Source organism: Leptonotus elevatus, chromosome 4 (assembly GCF_054856555.1).
Source record: "Leptonotus elevatus isolate MCC_2025b chromosome 4, RoL_Lele_1.0, whole genome shotgun sequence".
Taxonomy (NCBI): Eukaryota; Metazoa; Chordata; class Actinopteri; order Syngnathiformes; family Syngnathidae; genus Leptonotus; species Leptonotus elevatus.
In genome coordinates this window covers 2,369,623-2,396,999 of record NC_141242.1, presented here as the reverse complement: position 1 = coordinate 2,396,999, position 27,377 = coordinate 2,369,623, and the positions used below count along the sequence as shown (strand labels likewise).

Sequence of the window (27,377 nt, the reverse complement as noted above, 5' to 3'; positions counted from 1 at the left end):
CACGGCAGCGTCGCTGAGCTGAGCAATGACCTCTCCTTAACGCCATCAAACCTCTTTTGGGCTGCGCGTGTATTCGATGTTTTCCAGCGGTCAGAAGTGCGCTCCTCAAGTCATTAGTGAATTTCATTTCTGATGCATTAAGAGTGTGTAAAAGAAAAGGACTCACCCCCTGGCTTCCCTTGAAGCAAATGGATGTCTGATTAGGAAGGGATGCCTGCAGGACGAAAAACAAAAAAACAAAAAAAAAAGTCACACTTTCAAGCCATCTAGCGGAAGTACAGTAGGACTCACCCAAGCGTTGACATTCTTAATACAACACAATTCTCAGGAACAAATGAAACGATTCAACAACAGTTTGTTTTGAAAGTGGAACGATTCCATTTGGTTAAATTTAGGGCTGGGAAAAAAAGTCGACCAAGTCAGTTGGGTCGACCACAAAAATTGGTCGACGCAAAAATGCATGCTATTTTAATCATTTATCAATTTTAAAAAACTATTTGCGGCACCTGGAAGTTGCCGGAGGCCCGGAAACAATATTTCGTGTTTCCGCACGGACACTAATTGCTGACGGACTCCAACCGGCCTTCGCCACAACTAACCTAAGATGCTTCTTAAGGTTTGTTTGTGGTCTCTTTGGACTGTAAAGGGAAAAAAATTAGCATCGCTACATGTCTCCGCGTCAAAATGGCTAAATAAATAAAAGAGCTCTCATGAATTTATTGGCGCCAGACACACGTAAGATGGCGGCCCTCGATAGGCAAGTCGTGAGTGGCAGCAGATTGGATTCGATATGGTACGGCTCAATTCGTGAGGGTTTGACGCAATTCCTTTTTTGTTGTCAGTTTACATACATTGGAATGAACTGTAAACAAATCAATATGTATCTCCAATATAAGACAATTGGATATGTAACTCAATATATTTCAAAGTGGAACGATTCGATTCAGTTCGACGCATCTTTTCAGTAAATCAAAAAATGAATTCCCGATTCAAATGAAACCCCATAATAGCTATCCTCCCTTAACGTTTGTGTTTGACCCAGTTTAGTGAACCCATTTATCATTGGCGCGACGATTCCGACACCTCCTGTGATAAGTGAAAATCTGTGATTGAGAGAATATTATACACACATGCTTCAAACATGTTGCAAATGTATTTCAAGACCCAAAAAAAAGACGTCATGGAAAGTGCTGTATCAATTATAGTGTTTATAGACATGGTTGTGCCTTTAAGAGGCGGGGCTGGAGGGCAAAAAATGTAGCTGACTGCAGCTTCTCCTGGCATTCAATAAATTGCTGAAAAGTGCGCAAGCAACTGTGGCGGCTCTCCTCTGTTAGCGACTGGCAAGCTAACCATTTTGTTTTGCCAAGTTTTCTCCAAGATAACATGACCAACCGATAACCTGTAAAACTCAAAAACTGAAGAAAAAAAATGTGGTTGCACGAGTGTGCACACCCTCATAAATGGGCTGTGGCTGTGTTAAGGACTAAAATGTAGTATTAATTTAATTACTTAATAATTAATTACTTGATATTTATTATTCTTATTATTATTCATTAATAAAATTAATATTTATATATTTATTAAATGAAAAAATACATTTATTTATTTATAATAAATAAAAAAAATGAAAATTACAATTTTTACTATACTTGTTAGTATAATAATAATATTAATATTAATTATTATTAATAATGTAATGCTACAATTTAGTATTAATTTAATTTTTAAAGAATTAATTATTATTATTCATTCATATTAATAAAATTAATATTTACATAACTACTAAAAAAAATAATTTAAAATTAAAATGTATTTATTAGATTTATTTTATTTTTATAATATACTTGTTAATATAATAATAATAAATTGTTATTAATAATTGAATACTAAAATTTAGTATTAATTTAATAATCACATTCAAACTCATGTTAAATGGACGTCTGCACACACCTGGCATTATTTCAAGTGCCTCTGATTAACCCCAAATAAAGTTCAGATGGTCTTTTCCTGACATTTTTTTCCTCTTTCTTGTCGGTTTTGTGATTACGCTAACTGCTATTTGGAACTGGAAAACAACCCCAAATGCTGTCACCATCAATCTTTGTTTTATTAAACCATGACAAAATCTCCCAAAATAAACCAGTCTGACAGCGCAAACATGTTTTTGCCCTCAGTTGAGTTCATGCTGGCGGTAGTCACTCACAATTCTGCGCCTATTGTTTACAAGCATTTTGCAAACGTTAATATCACTTGCTATTTCACCGAGGAGGATTGTGAAAATAGGAAGCCTCACATTCAAAGTATTTTGCCCCGCCCCTTCTCCTAACCCTGCCGGTTCTGGCAATTGTGATGCATGATGAGTAAACCGTCCTCAAAAATGTGACCACGATCGCCATGAAGGCACGGGCCTCCCTCCCGACTTGCTGTCGTATCGCATACTTGAACGTCGCCACTTGGGAGCTTTTCTGGGCTTAATCTTGCCAGGAATGTGTGATTAATCAGCGCAGCGCAAAACTTTGCTCATGTCACTTGTGAGTGTGCTTTGCAGGCTGGAGGCGGGTGCAGCTGATTTCTTCAATGGTGAAGCGAATAAGGGCCACGACGGATCCCCCCAGGACACACAAACCTCCTTCTGAAACCAATTATAGTTCATTAAAAGCCTCTTTATTTATTTTTTTCATCATTTTTTTTTTATAAATGTAAAAAATGTCATGCCTTTAAGGCAACATGATACACGGTTAATAGGATGAGACTATTATCTGTGAAGTACAGCTGCGCTGGTGATTGACAGAGCTTTTAATTTATTATTAATGGTTTGGGGAAATATCCTCCCTGTTGTGGAGCATTGTTCTGATTTTCTTCCCTCCATATTGCACGGAATAATAATAAAGGGCCCGCAAGAAATGTGTTAATTATCAAAAAATTGCCTTGACCCTTCTATGATGGGTCACCACAAGGGGGAATAAAGCAGTTTCTTTGTGAGTGGATGTAATATGTATTAAGTCAATGTTTTCCTAAATAATTAATTGATGAAGTCACTGCAAAGTGAAGATAAACATATCTGCTATTTGACACACCACAGAGTTTATTAGTGTTGTTAACAACCCTGCCAAAAGTGAATGATTAAGAAGCGAGCTCGTTAGCTCGAAAGCTAACAAGCTTCTGGTGTTCCTCTTGTCTGGCGGACGAGCGGCGGGCTCGATCAGGGATTAACCTTCTTGCGTTGGAACTCAGATAACGACGCAGAGCTAGCTGTTCTGTAAATTGTGGCATCCATGGAAGACGACGTATTTTCCCGGTGTAGGTATAGCTGGCTAGCTAGCTAACTGCAGGCTGTAGTGGTCAAAATGGGCCTAGTAATCAGAAGTGGCCGGGTCCAGAAAGTAAAAACCCTGCCACAGTTTGGCTTTAGCCCCAGGTGCTAGCTAGCTAGCTCCCTAGCTAGCTCCCATGGTGCTAGTTTATCTGCTAGGGAGCTAGCTAGCTAATAACAGGGGCTAAAGCTAAATTGTGGCAGGGTATTTACTTTCAGGTGCTAGCTAGCTAGCTAGCTCCCTAGCTAAAATAGAACATGAGCGCGAGCTAGCTAGCTAGCCCAGAATGGGCCTAGCAATCAGAGGTAGCAAATCCAGGTCCAGAAAGTAAAAACCCTACCACAGTTTGGCTTTAGCCTCAGGTGCTAGCTAGCTAGTTCCCTAACTAGCTCCGATGGTGCTCGTTCACCTGCTAGGGAGCTAGCTAGCTAAGTCGCTAGCATCAGGGGCTAAAACCAAATGGTGGCAGATGGAGGGTCAGGTGAATGAGGGGCAGAGGTGGGAAGGCATATAGCCAGAGGTGTGCCAGAGCATCCTGGCCTCGCGGGCTGCTGAATGGACTCCTTGGAGGCAAAAAGATCCACTGTCGCCTTTCCGACATCAGTTGTCTTCACCGGAGTGTGGCCCGTCGCAGCAGCGGTCGCCACTGCGCGACAGTCGAGACAGCAGTCAGTGCGTCCTTCTTCGGGCAAGAAGGAGCCGCCACGATGCTTGCAGCGAGCGCCGTCGTCCGTAGCAGCCGCCGATTGACGCGCAATGAGTGTGCGCAAGTCGACAGACAACATCAAAGCTATCAAACAACATCAAGGTGGCTGGCGACCTCACGGACGGAGCCGCGCAAGTTGCGAGGCAATACAAGCTAGGAAAGGATACGAAATAACCGGACCAACACTGGCGAGTTGGAGTCGAAACAAGTCAAAGCAACCGTCGGCAAAGACGTCAACAGTCGCTAACATCCAGCAGGCGTACACACAAACTTGAAGCCGCGCTCAGCGATGAGGAGCGGAGAGATCGTGTCAAGATGGAAAGGGGAGCTCCAACATCCAGGTAAGTATTTCAAGAGTCAAAAATACACCAAGCCGTCGCAGCCAAGGGGGGGCGTGGAACCCGCTGCCCCGATCAACAAAATCACAGGCCACCAGCGACCGCCGAACGACGGTAAACCCCGTGAAGTGACCGCGCGAGAAGGTCCAAGAGACTCGGTTCATGAGGATCGCGTCAGCCGGAACCCCCGGAAATGTCCTTTTTATGAATTCTTTCTCGAGTGACGCGTGCGCGTGGGGGATTTCCGTGCTGTTTCAGCACCGCCACACCTGGCGGTCAGGAGGGACGAAGTAGAGGTTCATATTTTTAAAAAAAGAAGCTAAAACTGTTATTTTGATTACACTGTCAAACAGTAGATAAGAAGTTAACCAAGTTTAAAGGAATTAGTAACTTCATTTAGTATTTCAGTAACTGACCCCCCCCCCCCCCCCCCACTATTTTCTGGTAAATCAATCATTTCAACCGCAGAGCTCACTGGACTTTTGTCTATTTATAGACTAAATCATGTCAGCTATCGACAAGTCAGGCGGTTAGCGTGAAAACACAAACATTGTTGTCAATATATTATATTTTCTGTATTGATGGATTCACTATTTCTGCATGTCTTACACGTGCTTTTAAAGGAAAGTAATTAAAAAACCAAATTGAACGGAAAAAGTCAACGCAGCTTGTAACATATATTCTCTTCGGGTTTTTTTTGTCTGGACTGGGCCTGCAGAGGACAAGCACACCACGCAGCCCCTTGTCTCCTCTGCGGGCAAATCGTGCAAAATAGAACAACGTATTCTCCGCAGCGACGCGCGCGACATGGGAAACTTTGTATCATTTTCTTTGCCAAGGTGCAGTTTTAGAGTTGCGCTTCGCAGCCCAGCGAGTCCCAGTGAGGCCGGGCACGCTTCCAGGAGCAAGAAGGGCAAAAAAAAGGGCAAACAATAACACGGAAGATCCCCGGCTACAAGTGCCACCCACCCGGCGCGCACATGTTCAAACACCACGGCTGGCATTTGTCATAAAGACAATCTAAATATATATTTAGGTGTGAGAGAGACACACCTTAGAAGCTACTTAAAGCGTATTTAATGGGGGGGGGGGGGGGGGGGGGTCTCGGAACAGAAACGAGACAAACAACAAGCCAAACAAACATACAAACAAAAAAACATCCTAAGACTACGCAAATGACAAACAAACAACGTTCGTTGATCCCAGACAGTGGATTCAGCTAATTATAAACATGAAGCCAATCGTTGCGTTTTGACGTGTATATCAAGCTGGTTCCCAATTTGACATGCGACACTTGAACTGGTTGTCTTGAGCCTTCGCTTTTTCCCCTGTGATGATGTCTTTGTACCTGGTGTTATGAAAGGTCGCTGAGATGAGGGATGAAATTATTGACAGCTGATACATTAAACGATGCGTTATGGTACAAACTGAGCTCAGGAAGTTAATAGTTTAATAGTCCACGATGATGAAAAGAGTGGACAGACAGGAGGTCCACTTTCCATACACACTGTCAAAGTGGACTTTTTTTTTTTTTTTTTTTTTACATTTAACTCTTTGGTGACCAAATGAGTACACTTCAGCTGAATTTAACATTTGAGCAAAAACGCATTTGCATTGACAGCAACATAAACTCAGTGATTGTCAGAGTGCCTCCAGTGGAAGGCAGCAGAATAACTCAGTACAATTCATTTGTTTTAACATTTTAGTGCAATAGTTACATTTGCATTTAAGCTTGAATGGTTTGGTTTCTTTTTTTTTTAAACTTTTATATAGATACACATGTTTAATGTTGAAACTTACATGAATTAATTTAAAAATGTTATTAACTACTACTACTACAGTATTTTAATGTTGGCCATGCAAAGTATTTTTCCAGGTGTAAAAACAAGCAAAAACTACTGATTTAACGGACAGAACATTATCACCACTCTCATGTCATATGGCAACTTTTTTTTTAGGGGGGTGGTGTTGGGAGGGGGGGATTATTCTTTGGTAAACAAGCACAATTCTAAATTAGATCGGCTTTTACTTACTGAGCAAAAACAAATTGTTCTGAAGGCTTACGAGGAGAATTGGACGAAATCCCTTCATTCGTCAAAAGTCTATTTGGAGCGTTCTGTTATGATCCCAAGAAGCCGAGCTCGTGTTGATTTAGCAGGAAAAACAACACGTTTTTCCTCAGTGCTGCTTTCTCCGAGAGCATTTCAATGGCTCTATTCTTTACTTTAACCCCCGCCATTATAGCAGGAAAATTTTGTTTACAGCAGGAATTTTACAGTTGCTGGACTTAAGAGGAAAAGAAGAAAAGAAGGGGGGCTTTAAAAAAAAAAAAGAAGAAGAAGAAGAAAAGCAGTCCGACGATCATTTGTCTTACCTTCAAGTTCTGGTAAGTTTCGAGGGTCCGGATGGCCGTGTCAGTGAGTTTGACGTGATAAAGTGTTCGATTGGGGCTGTTTTTGTTGATTTTGCCGCAGGAGAGCCCGTAGCGACGCTCCTGCCTCAGCGCTGCCATTTCTACAACTGAACGCGACTCTGGCGACGTCCTGCCCCGTGACGTCACGAAGCGGGGGGCGGGGCCAGCCTCGCTCACGCACACACACAAGCACAAGCAGAGCCGCACGCACATGCACACGCTTCAGGCATGCTTTTCTTTTCTTCTTCTACTTTCGCTTTCCAGGTGACACTGGTTGCCCTGAGGGAGGGAGCGCGCTTACTTTTTTTTTCTCTCTCTCTCTCTTTCTCTCTCTCTCCATACTCGATCTTAACTATTTTGGTCCGTCGGGCTGGCGGCAAACTGGATTGTTCTGTTTGTGTGCGCGTGTGTTACCTCGTGTGTTTGTAAACACACGAGCATTGGTATGCAAAGTCACGTGCAGAGACACGACAAGGTGGTTGGTTATCATGACACTGGAATGTACTGAGGATTCAAACTTTTGACACCGAGCGTGACCACCTAAATGAAAAAAAAATGCCTCTCAAGCACGAGCATCACGACAGCCATTATAATATCATCTGGCATAGCAAAATAAAGGCGTTGAATCTCCAAAAAGTTGGTAAAATCACAATAAATTCCACATTTCTTCACCGATTTGAACCATTCCAACTTGCTTATCTTGGGAACTCTTTATCACATGAGCAAGTTTTCACAATAAATGTACCAAATGAGAGATTTGACATATTTAGCTCACCCTTCTACATTTCGTGACCAATTCGAAGCTTTCCAGCTTCAAGTCTCACATTCTACTTTTCAACAACCCAATTCATTCCTTCTAGTTAAGCTTCATACGCGACAGAATTCACATGCAAATTTTACCCCCCCCCCCCCCCCCCAAAAAAAAACGGCATTCTCTAGTTGTCTTTCTGTTGTCACCAAACGAGGCAAGACAGAACGGTAGGCGGAATTTAAAAAAAAATGTCAACAGATAACTCGATTCAAAAATTCAGACATTGTTAACATTAAGGGTGGGAATCTTGGAAAGTCTCACGATTGGATTCGATACCGATTTTTGGGCCTGCGATTCGATTCAGAATCGATTTTCGATTTAGAACGATTTTCGATTCAAAGTTATTTGATTGACAATGATTTTTACTTCAATCTAGAGATGTGCAAGGAATTGTAATGATCTTATCCAGTCTGACTCGCTAATGCTAATTAGCGCGCTACTCGCGGCACTTTTATCACTCAAAAGAACGGCTCCGCGCTGAGAAAAAAAACAGCTTTTATTGGAATAACTTGATCGTGACTTTTTCCTTCTACTCTCTAATGTGGCTACAACTTAACAGTGTATCCCACCGCGTGGAACCACACTGCCCCACAGTGGCCAAACCGGGTACAACATGAACAGCGCTCCAAATAAAGGCACACACAGAGAAAGGCAAGACAGTATAAAATAATTGAAATAAAATCGATTTTGGGACATTTAAAATCGATTCTGAATCATACTAAATGAGAATCGATTTTTTTGGCCACACTAGTTAACATGATTATTGAGGAAGTGGCTAATTCATTGACATTGTCATTAATTGGCACTTTTTTTTTTTGTTGTTTGTTTTTTTACATACCTGATGGAAAATGTCTTCCACCAACCCAATGATGGAGATTCGCTTCTCTGGTCTGTCCCTTAATGAGTGTCTCCTCAACTGTTTGCAACATTCACTCGATTTATCCTCCACATTCAATCCATAATCATAAAAACTCGGGAATATCCGGTGGCGCAACCCCAAACACAACCCTTTTTTTGTCACTGTTTTGAATGTAGGTCAGCGGTACCACATTCCTGTTGTGAAAACTTTTATTGGATCTCGTTGTGCAAGTATGTTGTGGCCGTTTTTCAGTGTAACCTCGTAACGCAAAAGATGTGATGACATTTCCCTGGATTTGCCGCAGTTGAAATGCGCCTAATTATTGTTTTGATTTGCTGTACTCCCTGATGGACGTCACGCAGCAAGACAGCCAATAATTCAGTGTTTATTTACAAACAGGCCGAGACCATGTGGATGTCTGTGCCGAGTACGCCGCTGCAGTATTGATGCCGTGTCCGCAAAAGTACATTCAAAGTTTTCTGCCTTGTTTTCAAACCCATAAAAAGACGACTGGGCCACTTTTTCCACGTCTGAGAACACCATGTGCTAAACTGTGTGACTAAGTCACTGTTTTGAAATGAGCACAAGGGGCTCAAAGCCAGAAAACATACTTTATGACATACCAATTTTTTACATTTATTTTTTTAAAGGAAACACATTACACGAGCTTGAAAATCTGTCACGTGACTAAAGCGGCGAAGGCGACGTCGTGTGCCGATCTTGAACAAAAACCCTCTTGTGGAATATTTTGCATGCTAACTCGTGAGGCCGCATCATTTCCTGAGCCTATGCAAACATGACTTCACTTTTCAAGCAACTAACATTTTCTTTAGGGATGTTCGATATCACTTTTTTTTTAGACTGAGTCCGATACCGTTACTCAAATCTTTAGTACTCCAGAAGTGCAAAATTCAGGTCCAGAAAGTAAAAATCCTGCCACAGTTTGGCTTTAGCATCAAGTGCTAGTTAGCTAGCTAGCTCCCATGGTGCTCGTTTACCTGCTAGGGAGCTAGCTAGCTAGCATCAATGGCTAAAGCCAAACTGTGGCAGGGTTTTTAACTTTCTTGCTAGCTCCCTAGCAAGTAAACGAGCACCATGGGTGCTAGTTAGCTAGCAGACGAAGGAGATAAATCCAAGTCCAGAAAATAAAAAACCTGCCACAGTTTGGCTTTAGTCCCAGGTGCTAGCTAGCTAGCTAGCTCCATAACTAGTTCCCACGGTGCTCATTTACCTCCTAGGGAACTAGCTAGCTAGCATCAATGGCTAAAGCCAAACTGTGGCAGGGTTTTTAACTTTCTTGCTAGCTCCCTAGCAGGTGAAAGAGCACCACGGGTGCTAGCTAGCTAGCAGACAAAGGAGATAAATCCAAGTCCAGAAAATAAAAACCCTGCCACAGTTTGGCTTTAGTCCCAGGTTCTAGCTAGCTAGCTCCATAACTAGTTCCCACGGTGCTCGTTTACCTGCTAGGGAACTAGCTAGCTAGCTAGCATCAATGGCTAAAGCCAAACTGTGGCAGGGTTTTTAACTTTCTTGCTAGCTCCCTAGCAGGTGAAAGAGCACCACGGGTGCTAGCTAGCTAGCAGACAAAGGAGGCAAATCCAAGTCCAGAAAATAAAAACCCTGCCACAGTTTGGCTTTAGTCCCAAGTGCTAGCTAGCTAGCTCCATAACTAGTTCCCACGGTGCTCATTTACCTCCTAGGGAACTAGCTAGCTAGCATCAATGGCTAAAGCCAAACTGTGGCAGGGTTTTTAACTTTCTTGCTAGCTCCCTAGCAGGTGAAAGAGCACCACGGGTGCTAGCTAGCTAGCAGACAAAGGAGGCAAATCCAGGTCCAGAAAGTAAAAACCCTGCCACAGTTTGGCTTTAGCCCCAGGTGCTAGCTAGCTAGCTCCATAGCTAGCTCCCATGGTGCTCGTTTACCTGCTAGGGATCTAACTAGCTAGCATCAATGGCTAAAGCCAAACTGTGGCAGGATTTGTACTTTCTGGACCTGGATTTGCCACCTCTGGGCCCGATACAGATACCTGGCGTTATAAATGAATGCCATGATGATGAAACGTGTGTCTAGCCAGCACAAACAAACACATTGTCTAATCTGTAATCGCTTCATTTTCTCTTCAATTTCAAAAAGTCGTGTTCAAGATCTGCACCGGCAAATTCGTTTCCGTCTCCTGCCATCTTATTGGTCAATCGCATTCATGGAAACTGCATTATTGGGCACCGCGGTGAAGTCATTAAGAAGCTTACAGACGTTCTGGCAGATTAGGTTTTTCTCTTCTAATCCTGCAGATTAGTGCCCGCGCTAGCTCGCCGCCCGGGAGTGTTTTGCGGTGCTGCGTCGTTTCTTTAACATTGATCTTTTTTGGTTGTGCGTCTCTGCCACGTAACCAGAGGATGTAGTACACGGCAGCCGGGGGGGGGGGGAGAGAGAGCGGAGGTCAAAGTGTTCGCCGACTGCAGGAAGTACGCAACTCTTATCTCGAGACGTGGGATTTTTTTTCACGGATGAAGACAGGATTTTGGGAATGCGGCGGCGCGCCATCTGGATTTCAATGAAACATTGCTGGTATTTTTTGTTCATATGACATCATGGGACTGTTATAAGGTGTTTGTAGGCGTTCACAGCTCAGCGACGGACGGACTGACTTACACCTGAGAAGATCATCTCATTTGCGAGACTGGAGCAGATGGTGCCCACAGCTCTCTGAACGGGAAATGGAACCGCCGTCTTGTTGCGAGGAGCGCAAGGACCCTATGTTGGGAGAGGCGACGGACACCGCACGCGAGCTCACGGCTATGATCGGACCCGAGGGGGGAAAGGAGGAGGAGCTGAAGAAGGACGAAGGTGAGAGCGCCGGCGGGGACATCACGCCGGAGAACACCGAGACCAGAAACTCCTCTAAACCAGAAAGAGACGGAACAGAGGCACGATGCCGAGGGCGAAGGGAACTGAAGAAGACAAACAGCTGGAAGATGGTACGATTCCAAGAACCGTCTTTAGAGGAGGACGTGCTGGAGAGGGACAGCTCGGCAGAAAGTCTTTTTCCAGAAAATGCGCTGGGGGAGTGGACCGCGATCTCCTTCGAGAAGCTGTTCCTGAAAGAAGACTGGCAGTTCATAACAGGTATGACAAAAGTAGTCCATCTGGGACCTGTTGCTCGAATTGCTGCTCTCTCGCAAGGAGCCGAATGGCAAAGTTGCCAACAAATGTTTGAAAACTTCCATGCCTTTCTGTGACTCTTCCAGTCTCTCTGTAGCCTATCCCCGTTGCAGCCTGGTAAGTGGTTCAGATCATGGCCGGATGGATTTAGAATGGGTATTGAAAGCAGTCCTCGTCATCCGGGTCACGGCACCAATTGAAAGGTTCTGAGGGAAGCTTCATCTGATCCCTCAAAGTACTTTGCTGAAGTATGAACAGGAAGCAGGAGAGAGAGAGACAGAGAGAATTATTCTGCGGGAAAGACCAGCTCGAGAATCGAACCGTGGTCGCCTGCGTTGCAGACTAGCCTTTTAGTACATGGGCCGATCAGCATGACAGATCGATAACTGAACAACGGTGGCAAGTTTTCGCAGGTCCCGGGGAAGGAAAGGAGGAGGACACCTGTGCCGCACATCATTAAGATTAGAGATGTCCAAATTAATCAACAAGTAATCGATTATCAAATTCATCTTTTACTTTAAAATTGTCCATATTCTCTCATTTCAGCAGTAATTGTTCACTGATTTCTGTAGTCCTTCATGAAAGAATCTTCTGTTTAATCAAAATACGACATTTGCAAACATCTGTTTTTACTAACGTAGTACATCAATCCTCCTTTAAAAATGTTTTAATCACTATACGAATACAAAGTACAAAATAATCACCAATCACTGGTTAAAAAACAGTAACCGGGGAAGAAAAATGCTTTTGTGATACACTTCAATACAAAATTCAAATGAATCCGATTCGTCGATTAATCGATTGAATGATCGATAGATTCATCGATTCTAAAAAATATTTGAGAATGGCAGCACTAGTCAAGATTATTGCACCGGTGTCCTTTCCCGCACACAGACGACCGACTGCTGAGGAAGAAGGTGCTGGAGCCCGCCCCCTCCTCGGCCCCTCGGCCCATCTGGGGCCAACGGGTCACGGTGAAGATGCAGGCCGTCTTAGAAGACCGAACCGTCGTGGAGAAGGACTGCAAGCTGGTTTTCATCGTCGGGGAAGGAGATGTGAGCCAGGTAACGATCACCTGGAGTTTTCAACGTTTCCATGTCAAGTCGATTTAGAAGTATTTCCCAACAAGAGGAATTCGGTTTTGCAACGGATTCAATTAATTAATTTCCGTGCCGTTCCTACTGGATGAAAATGAAAAACGATTTTGTCGTTTAATGATTTCCTTTTTGCATCAACTGCTTTTGGTTCAATGACTACTAAAGACGAAGACTAAGAAAGCAACCCCCTTCGCTCCCCGCCTGTTTTATTGGATTTTGACAAATTTTGCAAGGCTTGCAGAATATTGTGTTTTATTGCTATAAAAACATGGAACCTACCAACAATCAGGAAAAAAAAGGTATATTTGTATCCGTTTCCGTTTTGCAGTAATTAGCATTAGAATATAGCTATCATTATTCACAAATCTGTTTAAAACAGTGGGGGAAATAGCTTTTTGCAACATGGCCCTGGCTGATCTCTTATACTCTGCTGCCACCTGCTGGCCGTTTTTGTAATTACTACCATTTGCTTCAAGCATTCTTTTCAGTTCTGAGGCTGCATCAAATATATATATATATATATATATATATATATATATATATATATATATATTAAAAAAAACATTTAAAAAACTTATGAATATGTCTTTGGGAGCATGGTAATATTTAAACTAGAACGTATTTATACGTCTTTGGGAGGAAATGAGTTACGCACACAAATTAGTTAAATACATTGGAAAGTATGATTGTACATCACAAAAATAGTTTCCGTAGTTATGCTCATTTTGCCTTAACATAGTAGAAAAGAGCATCACAGTTCTCCGGTTCTGGGTTTGAATCTCAGGTGGGGCCTCCATGCATAGGTTGTCTTCAGGTATAGCTTTGGCTTGCTGCCACATTCCACAAACATGCACGTCTTTGCAGTATTTAACGAGCGCATTTCACGCACAAGGAGCTTCGCATAATTAAAAGCATTTACAAACAAAATAACGTAAGCATTTGATTAGTTTGTCCCTCCAACTGTCAGTCGGATTCAAGACAATCGAACTGAAAAGTAATAATAACAAACCACTCCTAGTGGTGCCAATCAAAACTGAAACGCTTCATAACCTTTCCTTTATTTTCGTGGAAGAACTACGAATTCTTATCTAAAACCGTACGGTTTGACTGCAATCTGGTGAGACGCGGCGCGCCGTCATTTTTATTTTATTTATTTGAAGTAAGCAGTTTCTTTGAATGTTTCCAGTTAGTACCTTGATTGTTATGACAGGAAAAGCGCACTTCCTTGAAAGAAACTAGGCCGGCCGGGCATTCACTTCGCGTACGTTGCAATGTTTACTCCCAGACAACAATATCATCTTATCAGAGTCACTCGTTGAAATGCAGAATAATACAACTGTGAGTTTTGAATAGAAACTTTGCACGTATGATGATGATAAGTCTTTTTATAAAGTGTTTCCTTTATTTTATATGATTTTCTTCCCCATCGGCATTCCGCACACTGCTTCGCTAACAACAGGGTGAATAAGTGAGTAAATTATACTGAATTAAAAAAAAAAATTTTTTACAAGATTTTACCGTCCACAACAATTTTGATTATGCATATTTTATTTTAAATTGCTGTCCACCCTGTCATTATAGGGTGGCTTTCCTTCTAACAACGGCCCAAATGCTTTCAGTTACGTTACTAACTACCAGCATTTTCTCGAAACAGTGGCTCGTTGCAGAGAAAATATTGACACTGATTGGTTGTAATTTTCATCATATTATGTTTGTTTCCAAGCTAAGGATGTCCACTCTGTCGTAGTGAAATATAAATTGATATAAAAAAAAACGTTCAGAAATGTATTTGTTAAACGGAAACATGTTGCTGCGTGAAGGTCCACCAGATGCCGATTGAGTTCCTAACTAGCCAAAAATGTCCACCCTGTCATTGTCTACCCGTCAGCTAATAATACAGACAGATATTTTAACAATCGTCATATAAAAGCAAAAAGTGCGACAAAAATTATTTTCAAAAAAATTCAATTTTGTCGCGATTTTTATTCTCCACACTTTTTTTTGCGATGAAACAACTCCCACGCAATACCTCCGATTGACAAAGTTCAAATTTCAACTTGCTTCAAAAATTCGCGCCTCCCGGGGTACGTATCGTCTGATTCCACATTACTTACAGTATTTGCACAATTTAACGTTAAATAATATAAACTTTTCCCCGTTAATTTTCAATGGGACTGACGTTGAACTTTTTCTAAATCCCGCTTACCACGCCCACTTCCATTATTTAGTAAAGTGCATTGTCCGGTAACTAGGAGGTCGCAGGTTCGAATCCCACCTTCGACTGTACATTGCAAATATATATATATATATATATGTCCATTATGCTAAGTGATATTCATGTACACCAACTGACTGTCATATCAGGAAATAGATTATAATTTCACTGATAGGATTAAATACATGTTATCTTTCAGCATCAAATGACACTTTTCAAAAATAAATACGCTATTCGCCATGAATTTGAACAAGTCAAGTTCGCTCAGTGCTTAGAGCAATTATAATATTAATAATATAATACATTGACTGGATTATAATTTCTCTGAAATGATTAAATCCCATTTAGACAGATTACAGTTCAAGTTTTCTTAACTCATTTGTCATTTAACTTCAATTAAAAATGTGTCTTTTTCACATCATTTATCTTTTCATAAACATTCAAATCTTAGCATTCAGCTTTTCAGCATTCCCACGCAATTTCTGCAGAAATTGCACTTTGTCTAGTTTGAATAAAGGCATTCTGAAATTATGCCTTTTTTTGTAGCTATGTATTAATTAATTGATCATTTAAATAGACATGGACATACATAAATGCATATATTTATATTATATGGGCCATTTCACCAAATAATACTTATTTTTGTAAACACTCTGAAAATAAACTTAAAGTTGTATCTTTTCTTTTTTTTAGCTCTAAATTAATTGATGTGCATATTGAACAACTGAAAATGTGTATTGGTCAATTTCAGACTTTTTTTTTTTTTATGTCCTTATTTTTTTATACTGAAACTCTTCATGGGTTTTTAGTATAAAATTAGCAAATACATGAAGACATGATGTAATAAAAATATAGTTTCATGTCATTTATGTGCATTTATACTTTTTTTTTTTTTTTCTGGGGAAGTAAATGACTCAAAATTGGTGGAATGACTCATAGATTGTAAACTTTAACATAGACTAAGGGATTCCTCTCTTTGAGTACTTTGAGCACTTAGTCCAGTACAATATTAAAGAGTGCCATTTTTTCTCATTATAAAAAACAACAATATTTCTGTCGTTTTTTTTGGGAGGCTGGGACATATAGGACAGTTGCTTTGAGATACAAGCGTGACCACTGAACAAATTCAACTTTTATCTCAACGGCATCGCCGATCGCGAGTACTTTTGCCATCTGTGCCGATTCCGAGAAAGCATTTGCAAGCGACTACGGTGCACTTGCTGTCTGGCAACACGCTAATGTAGCGCGCGCGCGCGTGCGTGTGTGTGTGTGTGTGTGTGTTTGTACGTGTCCATGTGCAGGCGCTGGAGGAGTGCGTCCTGTCCATGCGCGAGGGCGAGATCACATTACTGCTGGCGGATTCCCAGTACGCATACGGGCCGGTGGGCAGGTAAGACTGTTGATGGTAAACGCAACGGAGTCGCGATGGCGCACTTGGACATGCTGGTGGTTTTTTATTCACGCGCACACACGGCCAAAGCGCTCTACCTGTTGCTGTGGGGGCGGGCGGGGGGGGGGGGGGGGGGGGCGAGGTGGGGAGCGGCCTGTTTTTCCAGGGCAGCGGGGTTAATGAACCATAAACAGGAGCAGATGGCTTCCGCCGAGTCCCATTGAGAGGCGGGCCACGTTCGTAACCTCCCAACCTATGGGGAGGGCGCGACTCTCGTTACGACCCGCGCTTTAGCTTTATAACCTTAACGCCATTAAAAGGGCCAGTATAAACACGCGCCGAGGTTGGTGCGACGCCGACGAACACATTTATTTTTGAAATGTCACGTTTGCTTTAGATAACCTCACAAGATTAGAGCGAGACAGTAAAAAAAAAAAACCCGCAGATGGCATGGAATCGTAATTTACCAGCGAGAAAGAAAGATCAAGCGAGGCAGAGATTTTTGTTGTTTGTTACCGTGAACGCCAGTTTAGCATGGCGGACACGTGGACGAGACACACAGTAATAAATCACTTTTTAAAAAGACTCCTTTGCACCCGTTTTTAGCTTCTCACTGTGAACATCACAACGATCAAAAGGTGGCAAATCCGGGTCCAGAAAGTAAAAAAAACCTGCCACAGTTTGGCTTTAGCCCCAGGTGCTAGCCAGCTAGCTAGCTCGCTAGCTAGCTCCCATGGTGCTTGTTTACCTTTTAGCTAGCTCCCATGGTACTTGTTTACCTTTTAGGGAGCTAGCTAGTTAGCATCAGGGGCTAAAGCCAAACTGTGGCAGGGTTTTTATTTTTGCGGAACTGGATTTGCCACCACTGACAACGTTGAGATGGGGAAAAAAAAAGACTCTTATCACACAGTTCTTCAAATAAGAGGACGTGGATGCTTGTTTGCGCGTTTATTTTGCACTCCTAGTTGGAAATTACTGTAAAATTGTCACATAAAAGAAAAGGGACTTAAACATTGTCTATTCAAAGACCTAAATGTTCCGTCAAGTCACATGACAACGAAAGTCTGTTAGCTTATTGCTACCATTTATATACCATGAAAAGGCATAAACGGGCTAATGGAAATGAGCATAAACTCTTCCAAAAAGTGCTACATTAACACACATTTAGAAAGCTATGACATTCTAATTGTAATACTACAAGAAATAAGTCCATTCATTTTTAAGTTCCAAAAATAAATTATAATATGACACAAAACATGAGAATTTTTTTTTTCAAGTTAAACAGAAAAAAAGGTACAAAATGAAGTTTTGAGAATAAATAATAGAGAAAAGGAGAATAAATGAGTAAACTACGATTATAGAACGACATGATGAAAGGAATGAAAACATTCGTTTTTAACGTCATGGTTTTTTTTCGGTTAAGCTCACCCGATGAGGCAAAGACGGTAAAAACCTGCCATGATTTAATAGGCAACACTTCTGAACGTGGAAATGTTGTCATTGTGGACGTGCGTTTTTCCCCGTGAAGGTGAAATCATCAACCCCGCGACAGTGTTTGAATCAGCGCAAAGTAAACATAATGAGGTCATTTTCAAACACTCCGCCATCTGCAATTTAGGTTCCGCAAGTGTGGCCACCGCTCACCGACTGCACCCCCCCCCCCCCCCCGCTCCAGGCACATGCTGTTAAATGAAACCCAACATGTTGTTGTTGAAGCTGAATAAAAGCAGAAAATTAATTGAATGGGGTAAATGCGCTTCCCTGTGCGGCACATGCGCCATCAAGTACGTACGCACGAGGCAAACCCCCCCCCCCCCCCCCCAAAAAAAATCCAAAGCTGTGGGTAAACATTACACAACACTCCGGATAATTGCTGGCAACATCACGTCCAGATGTACTCGACTCGGTGCTGTTTTGGAAGCAGAGTGAGCTACTGTTTTTTTTTGGTGTGTGTGTGTGTGTTGCGTGACGTCCTGTTTGCATTGTGGAGGCTGACGGTTGTCGGGCAAAGTTGTGGCGTGAACGCGCACTTTCCCCAAGTCCAAGTTAATCATTGTTTTCGTGAGCCCGATTACAATTGGGTGCTCTGGAGTCAAATCAAGAACACAGCATGTGGTCTTTTTTATTGTTATTGGGTCAGAAATATTATCTTTATTATTATTTTAGCCCGAAAATATTGGCTGACAAGTTAAAGCGTCAAAGAAATACAATTACAAAAAAATTATGCAATGGAATCAAAAATGAATGCATAAAGGAAACGCTGGTTGAATATAAACCCAGTGGAGCTCGGGTCTCAAGTCAAAGTCTGTCTCAAGTATAAATACTTTTGGATCCAGTTGAAAAAAAAAGAAAGAAGAATTCCTTTGTTTAACTCATTCACTCGCAGCCATTGAAGCAACCCCCTTCGCTCCCGGCTGTTTTACAGGATTTGGACTGATTTTGCAAGGCCCACAGAATATTCTGTTCTATTGCTATCAAAACATGGAACCTACCAAAGGAAAGATGAGAGTCTCAGAAAAAAAAAGTAAATTCCTATCTTGTTTCCGTTTTGCAGCCATTCGCATCAGAATATAGCTAACAGTGTTTTTCCTGTGTACAAAATTCAGAGGCGGCCACCTCCACCTTATTTGCTCACCACCTCCAGCCTGAGTGACTGATAATGAATGAATGCTTTAACATGATAATAGTCATATTCTTAATGGAAGTATTATTCTGATTATTGAAACATGGAATTATTATATGTTGCCTGTAAAAAAAACAAAAGCGAGTCATTTGAATTTACAGAATACATGCACGTCATGGCGCACGGTCAGGATTAGGGATGTTCGATACCACTTTTTTCCCCGAACGATACGCAACTCTTGAGTAGTCACCGCTACCAATACCAAATACCGATACCACTAAAAATAAATTTCCCCACCCATAAATGACAGATGATTTTAAAGAAAGAGCTAAATATCCCAATATATAATTTATCCTTAAAATTGCATGAAGTTAACGGCAACTTTGTCTTCATATAATTTCTCATTTCTTGTCTCTGATAAAACGAGATAATGGTATCGGTCACCGCCGTGAGTACCGATATCTGAAAATAAGACTAAGGTATTGGCATCGATCCCGATACCTGGTATCGGTAATCACCCATCAATTTGAGCCAGGAAAACCCCTGAGCTAAGTTTCATCATTATTCACAAACATGTTTAAAACAGGAGGGAGAAAGAGCTTTTTTTTCAACATGGCCCTGGTTGATCTCTTTTGCTCTGCTGCCGCCTGCTGGCCGTTTTTGTAATAACTACCATTTCTTCAACCGTTCTTTGCAGTTGAGAGGCTGCATCAAAACCTTCTGTAAAAAAACGTATTATACGTCTTTTGGACACTTAAAACATTTAAAATAGAACGTATTTATACGTTTTTTGGGTGCAAATGCGTTAATGTCTTTTAGCCATTGTAAAAATCAATTTCACTCTAAGGTTGTTTATTAATTTCAAAAAGGCTTGCTTTTAAATGTCTATAAATCCTTTGGCTGTAAATGTGCTTAAATGTCAATTGACATTCTTTTAGTAATTTTAAGAACCTACTTTTTCTTCAGTTGTTCTTTTCATGCTTTCAGATGTTGGTTGTGTGAAGCGCATTGAGTTACCTTGTGTATGGAATCCTTTTTATATAAATAAAGTTGCCCCGTCTTGCCTAAAAGGTATGTCATGGCAGTCGCAAAATAATGTGGCAGTTTTCATTTGAGTTAGTTATAGTTATGATCTTTCAGTGATGTCATAAGTTGTTCTACCGACCTAGCTAGCTAGCTAGCTAGCTTGCTACCTTTCAGCAAAGTTATGCGTAGCGAGCTACCTACTCCGCGCAGCCGTTCACAAATGTATGTCGTACAGCTTTGAGACAATTGTCTTCTACCGACCTAGCTAGCTAGCTAGCTAGCTAGCTAGCTTGCTACCTTTCAGCAAAGTTATGCGTAGCGAGCTACCTACTCCGCGCAGCCGTTCACAAATGTATGTCGTACAGCTTTGAGACAATTGTCTTCTACCGACCTAGCTAGCTAGCTAGCCAGCTAGCTACCTTTCAGCAAAGTTATGCGTAGCGAGCTACCTACTCCGCACAGCCTTTCACAAATGAATGTCGTACAGCTTTGAGACAATTGTCTTCTACCGACCTAGCTAGCTAGCTAGCTAGCTAGCTTCTAGCCAAGTAGCTACCTACTCATTCCAACAAGTCATGTAAGCCATGTAGCTGCAGTAAATCAATGCAGCCTCTGATCCTCATTTAACCGTCGTCTGCTCTGGCTCTTGCTCGTCTGTAGCTATCGACAACAGCTAAGCATGAAATAAATAAGCGGACTAAATCCCAGGCTGTACGTTCCAAAGCTGATTTGACAGCCTCGGCGCGTCTGCGTCGTAAAACGTCGGCGAGACAATGGGAGGAAATCTCGTTAGTCTCTCTCTCTCTCCGCTCCGTGTTGTTCGCGTTGATTCAATTGTCGAGAGTGGGCCCGATGCAAGCGGCGTCGCGCGGAGAATTTTTGCTCACTTCTTTATCAGAGCGGCGTATCGAAAACCGGCCCAACAGCACAGCGGCGTGCGAGAAGCGTTCAAGGTCGTCGCGACCTCTGGGGAAGAAGGAAAAAGGTGAACACAAGGATAATGGAAACGTCTGACATGTTGTGATTGATCGCAGCGAGCGGGCCGGGGTCGCGATCGCTCGTCAATGAGATACAGTGACGCGCGTGCCTTTGAAAGACGCACCGCGATGGAATACGCCGTCACCTGACCTTTCGACCAACAACAGAACAAATCCACATGGATACATTAGTCGTGAAAGAGCTATATGGCTAAATGGCAAGGAGGAGGCTTAAGCGTATTTGAAACGCGAGACACAAAAAGGATCGCGACATGTCGTCGAGTCATGATTTCAAAACCTCTGAATGATACAAAGGCAGACTTGAAGACACTCACAAGAAGGAGTCATGTCAGATCAACTTGACTAAATTACTTTCAACAATATTCATTTTTTTACAGCACACTAGCAATTGGTGCTGGCCTTTTTACTTTATTAAAATGGCTTTTATGAGTTTAGGATTCAGAGTCAGAATTGTTCATAAACATAATTTATTGACACATTTTTTCTTAGGGCTATTCAATTACAATTTCAATTATTACGCTCCACAATTACAAAATCAACATAATCGTAAAGAAAAAAATATATACTAATTTTGAGTTAGGGTTGGGTGATATGGCCCAAAAATAAAAAAAAATTCCCAGCCATTCGGGACGATTCCGATTTTAATCGATTTTAATTCAAGAAACCCATTTAAAGGTTTCATTCATTCAAAAATAAATAATCCCGATTTAGCAAATTTTCAGATAAAATTTTCAAAAAGACGATTAATCGAAATAATTAAATTTATTGCTCAACCCTATTTTGAGTTGTTTAAATTGATACATTTGCACCTTTTTTTATTTAAAATAACAAATTGAATAACATTGAATTCATCCAAAAGGAAATTGCATAATTATAGTGTTTCAAAGAATTGTATTTGTCTTAATAATTTTCTTGTTTTGTACTAAAAAATAAAGGATCTTCCTAATCGTGATTTCAATAATTACCCAAAAAATAATCGTGATGAATGTTTTCTTCATAATCGGAATAATTTATTACTTAAGAAGTTCAAACAAACAAACAAACGAATAAATATTGGCATCAAATGTGGGGTTACTTGAGGACAGAACAGCCTGGTGGAAAAAAAGGTGTCAGATTTTTTTGTTTGAATTTGATCACCACAAAAAAATGTGACCTCCACCAGTAAATCTGCCAGATTTCCTGCCAGCCTATTGTCGTAGCGCTATGTGAATAAATGACATTTTGGATGTGAAATGCTGCACAGCGATGTCATATTGGCCACTTGCCAAAACACGGGCCTAGCGACAAAGTGCTAGCAGAGGGTTGTCGCTGTAGTTTGACGCTGAGAACGCCTTGGAACGAGCTCTGTGGTACAGCGTGTGCTTAAAGTGCAGCTCGTTAGACCGCCGGGATGCGTGCGTCATCGTTTAATTAATGGCGCGGGCAAGACAATGGTGGCAAGGTAATAACTATGACATCAGCAGATTGTGGGGATTGTGTTGCACATGCTTAACATTTCTCAACGAGTGGCTGGTGACTAATAAAGGTTTCATCTTTTTATGGTCACATATTGTTGAAATCAGTGTTTCAAGAATTTAGGAATACATTTGTATTTTATAGGGGATAGACAGATTATCGGCTGGGACGATAATCAGCATTTTGAAGAATATTGGCATCGGCCATTTTGGAGAATCATACGGCCGATAATAGATCTATTTAAAGTGTTCAGAGAAAAAATAAATCAATAAAATGTATCGAAATTTTGATAGATGCGTTTGACCCTGGGAACTCTGCACCTTTTGTTTTTGTTTGAAATTAAAACTATGATAAGTAAAATTGTAATACTTCAGATCATTTGAAATTTTTAAAAACTTTATTTATTGTAGCAAACCATAGGGAGCTATTTACTTAATTTTTTATTAAATTTTTTGTTTGATTTTTAAAACAAAAATGTCTAATGACTAAGATTTTCTTTTAACTCCAATATTTTATGAACCCTAAACATTGTTCAATAAACATATGCTTTAATTTAAAAAAGTGCTGGAGTTTGTATTTTTATATTTTTTGACGCCAATATTTTCTCTTTGAGTGAAAATGAATATCTGCTCAAAATATCGGTTATCGACGTCCTTGACTACTAATAATCGGTAGGTATCGGCCCTGAAAAAAACCCATATCTGTCTATGTCTAGTATCCTATTTCTGTAGTAGTATTTATTGACACAACAATAAGGGGCTCGAGGTTAAACCTTGGGGAACTCCTCTCGTAACATAAGGCACACTAAAAACAGTTGGGTCAAAAGTATTTTGGATCAAAAATGGAACAATCCACTTTTTGGGTCAATTTGACCCAACTTTCTGGGTTGTTTCATACAAAATGGCCCCTTTTTGGACCCAAGTAAAGGATCTGACCAATTTATATGAGTTGTTTTCCCCTAAAAGACCCATTTATTGACTCAAAGTTGGGTCAAATAGACCCAAGTAGAGGATCGGTCCATTTTTTTTACCCACAGTTGGGTGATTTTTGACCCAACCGTTTTTAGAGTGTATGTGTTCATTTGAGTGAAAACTGCTGAAACCTTAACCCGTTTTAAAAGTCGGTCATCACGCACTCTAAACAGCCTTTAGTCAAACCCAAGAGACACTGTCGAGACTAACCAAATGACGACATAAACAAGGAGAAGCAAGAAGCTCCTTTGTGTGACCCGAATGCAGAGGTGGCAAATCCAGGTCCAGAAAGTAAAAACCCTGCCACAGTTTGGCTTTGGCCTCGGGTGCTAGCTAGCTAGCTAGCTTCCTAGCTAGCTCCCATGGTGCTGGTTTACCCGCTAGGGAGCTAGCTAGCTAGCTAGCTCCCTAGCTAGCTCCCATGGTGCTGGTTTACCCGCTAGGGAGCTAGCTAGCTAGCTAGCTAGCATCAGGGGCTAAAGCCAAACTGTGGCAGGGTTTTTACTTTCTGGACCTGGATTTGCCACCTCTGTCCGAACGCTGGTTCTGGACGCCAGCTGCTGGAGCCTCGGCAAAGTAGAGCTGCTCATCTGGTACAACAAAGGTTGGTACGAGGCGAGCTCAGCATATTTTCATAGCGCTGTCAGACATTTACTGTGATGATGGATGGCCACCGTGTACTGTTGTATTCAACATACCTAAGTATGCGGTGTCGTTTGTTTTGGGGTCATGACCAAAGTTTGTTGCAAATAGTTGTCATTTTTTTTTATGTTGAGGCTTCGGGTCAGTATGCGACTGAATGTGAGCTGACGTGTTCGCACAAGACGCATCTGGCAAAAATGCCATCCCAGCATGTGACTTTACAGTATGTGATTTATTACTCACACATTCCGGAATGAATGAGCGCCAGCGAGCGAAATGGTTCGGACGAGGTTGCCGCACTGTGCACGCTTGAACTCTACAAACGCAAACATTTGGAAACGGGTCTGAAAGTGAACAACAGCATGACTGTTGCCGTGTAAATAATGGAGGCGGCAGTCTGCGGAAACAGCACGTGTGTTAAATAACAGAAGGATTACGATTCTGCACAAATGAGGAGCGATCGGCAGCAATTCAACGCACGTGAAGGAAGAGTCGACATTTTAAGCTCGTATTGCGGGTCTGCAGATGGCAGAAATGTCGACTTCTTGATTTGTTGGGATTGGCCAAACACTCAACTGACACCGGCAGAACTTCAAAAATAACGGCAGAACACAGCCATAGGGGTGTGGCAAAAAAAAAGTCCATTCTCACAAGAATCGTGCTTCTCATTTACTACGATTCAGAATGGATATCAAATTTCCCAAAATCAATTTGATTAAAATTATTTCATACTGTTTGCGTGTGTCTTTTTTTTTTTCTTTCTTTTTTATATATATATATATATATATATATATATATATATATATATAATTTTTTTTTTTTTTTTTTTTGTGCGTGCGTGCGTGCGTGTATTTGTTAGCTCACCAGAAAACCTATTAGAAAAAATCTCATACCGTACGTGTTTGCGTGTGTCTTTATTGGGAGTGCTGTTCATGTTGTACCCGATTTGGCCACTTAGGGGCAGTGTGGTTCCACGCGTTCTGACACATTGTTACGTTGCAGCCACATTAGAGAGTAGAAGAAAAAAAGTTATGCCAATAAAAGTTGTTTTTTTGCAGCGTAGGAAGAGCAAATGCCGGTGAGTAATGTCAAGGTGCTTCTCTGTATACGTTCCTGAAGCGTTTTTTTTTTTTTTGTATAAACAGCCGTTCTTTTGAGTGATAAAAGTGGCGTGAGTGGCGTGCTAATTAGCGTTAGCGAGTCAATGGCGCTTTCCATTGTGCGTTAGCCTTGAGCTAGAGTGAGGTAGACTGAGCGTGTCCTATAAGCCAGGAATAAATGCACTTTCCTTACAATTCAGAACTTTACATATATATATATATATATATCCATTTGTCATTCTGTTTTGCAAACCAGACTGGAGTAGAAATTATTATTCTTTGCACATCTATAGGTTGAAGCAGAAATCACAGTCAAACAAATAATTTTGAATCAAAAATAATTTTGAATCGAAAATAATTTTGAATCGAAAATAATTTTGAATCGAAAATCGCAGACCGCCCCAAATAAGAATCAAATCGATCTCACGCGGCTTCGTCTGTCCTTCCTTCCTTTTCTCGGTCTCTCCTTCTGTCTCTTGAGGCCTCCCTGATTTTATGTTTTTTTGGATTTGTTGGGGTCTGGATGTTTCTTGGGTTGGGGAGGAGTTCTGGTGGGGGGTGTCTGGTCGGTGCTGGATTTCACCTTCCTTGGTTTTCTTTGGTCCCCTCGGGTCTCCTGGCGGCGGTGTTCGGTTTAGGTGAACGGTATGAGATTTTTTCTAATAGGTTTTTTTGGTGAGCTAACAAATAAACGCACGCACGCACACACGCACATACACATACTCACCCACACACACACAAAAAAATAATAATAATAATAATAATTAAAAAAAATAAAAAATAAAGAGCAATGATGATGACATTTCCGAATGAACAATACTGACCTCTTTATTAACGAAAGAAAAAAAAGAAGATTTTTTTTTTTAAAATTTAAAAAAAATAAAAAAATAAAGAATCAAATCGAATCGTGAGAAAAATTCAAGCCCCTAACAGCCATCGTCACGACTTGCCTGGAATGCATTTTCAGATGGTTTTGCAAGAACTGCCACCTATCGTCAAACTTCTCGAGAACTGCAACATTGGTTGTGCGCCCTCGAACGGCGCCACCTGCTGCACCAAATCCCCTTTCTCGTGCCGCAGTGTTTGACCGTCATTTGAAAGCCTTGGCCATGATTTCAAACGGCGAGACGCCTTCTGAAGTCAAGGGTTGACTAAAAAGATGGAAATTGGCAAACCGGTCGCAGGAAATGTTTGAGCTGAAATTTCCCAAGTTTGGCCAGAACAAATAAGACGACTGCCTGAAGCGACGGGTGGAAGCGCTTGCAAATGGGCTCAAAGTGAATCATCGTTGACGCTCTTGAAAATGCCGGCAAGTACAGACGAGGCCTTGCCGCGGCCTCGCACCCGCACCCGCCAGCCAGCAGGCTGGATTGCAACTGCGAAAAGGTAACACTCACAAGTGGATCAGCGCGCAGGGCGAAGAGTGACGAGGCACAAACGCGCAATCTCGGCGCGATCAAATCACATGACGGCTGAGGGTACCGGTTGGGACACCTTGGTGTTCGTCCTCATCTCCGCTCTTCAAATGTCACGTGTCACAGATTTAGGCTTTCTGTTCTTGCCGTCCCCATCTTGAAAAACAATCCGCTTTTATCGCCGTACGTAATCCGATCGGGGCGGTTCTGCTTTTTCCTTGCCGACAGACACGTTAACTCGTTCACCGCAAAGGTTTTACAGGCTTCTGTTCTTTGCAGTACTTAAGACCAATCTTGGCCTATTACTTCAGTTTACACAAAGTCTTGGTCTGGACTTGGTCTCAGTTCCTTAGTCTTATGGTCTGTGGTGTGCACACGGGTGGACTTTCCTTCCTCTTGATAGTTTTGCAGACGTACATAAGTTAGAAATGGGCAGTTCGCACCGTTTTGGAGGTGAACGCAGCCAAATCGGTTTTTGGTGCTAAATTCAGTGCGCGAGAGGCGCACAGTCTTCGAAACGGACTCACTGGAGTCCGTGTATGAGATCCAAAAGTGCAACATACATTTAAGGAACTGTGAGCGGATGATTTTAAGTTGGCCAGGGTGATCAGAGATCGCCGCTGTGAAATGGCCACTTGGACTTGCAGCCAATAATTGGTGTACTTGTGTGACCGCCTCTCTTTAGTCTTGACTTGGCCTCAACCCCTCAAAGTCTTACTCTTGACGCAGTCTCAAATCCTCAGTCTTGATCTTCACTTGGTCTCATATATTGTTGGTCTTGGTCTTAATTCGGTCTTAACCCCTCAAAATCTTGGTTTTGATTTGTCCACAACCCCTCA

General features: G+C 41.6%; 2 protein-coding genes across 2 annotated transcripts in view; one reads left to right on the top strand and one right to left on the bottom strand.

Moving 5' to 3' along the window:
- The window catches only part of LOC147174984 (RNA polymerase II elongation factor ELL2), a 43,748-nt gene extending 36,843 nt beyond the window's left edge, over nucleotides 1–6,905 (bottom strand). The window contains exons 1-2 of the mRNA XM_086074313.1: nucleotides 6,736–6,905; nucleotides 167–214 (exon numbers count right to left, since the gene is read on the bottom strand). Coding sequence (XP_085930439.1) covers nucleotides 167–214; nucleotides 6,736–6,873 — 186 coding nt within the window. The 5' untranslated portion in view covers nucleotides 6,874–6,905. The remainder of the gene's footprint in view (nucleotides 1–166; nucleotides 215–6,735) is intronic.
- Nucleotides 6,906–10,716: 3,811 nt separating this feature from the next.
- The window catches only part of fkbp16 (FKBP prolyl isomerase 16), a 35,324-nt gene continuing 18,663 nt past the window's right edge, over nucleotides 10,717–27,377 (top strand). Inside the window, exons 1-3 of the mRNA XM_086074245.1 lie at nucleotides 10,717–11,570; nucleotides 12,501–12,670; nucleotides 16,220–16,308. Coding sequence (XP_085930371.1) covers nucleotides 11,162–11,570; nucleotides 12,501–12,670; nucleotides 16,220–16,308 — 668 coding nt within the window. The 5' untranslated portion in view covers nucleotides 10,717–11,161. The remainder of the gene's footprint in view (nucleotides 11,571–12,500; nucleotides 12,671–16,219; nucleotides 16,309–27,377) is intronic.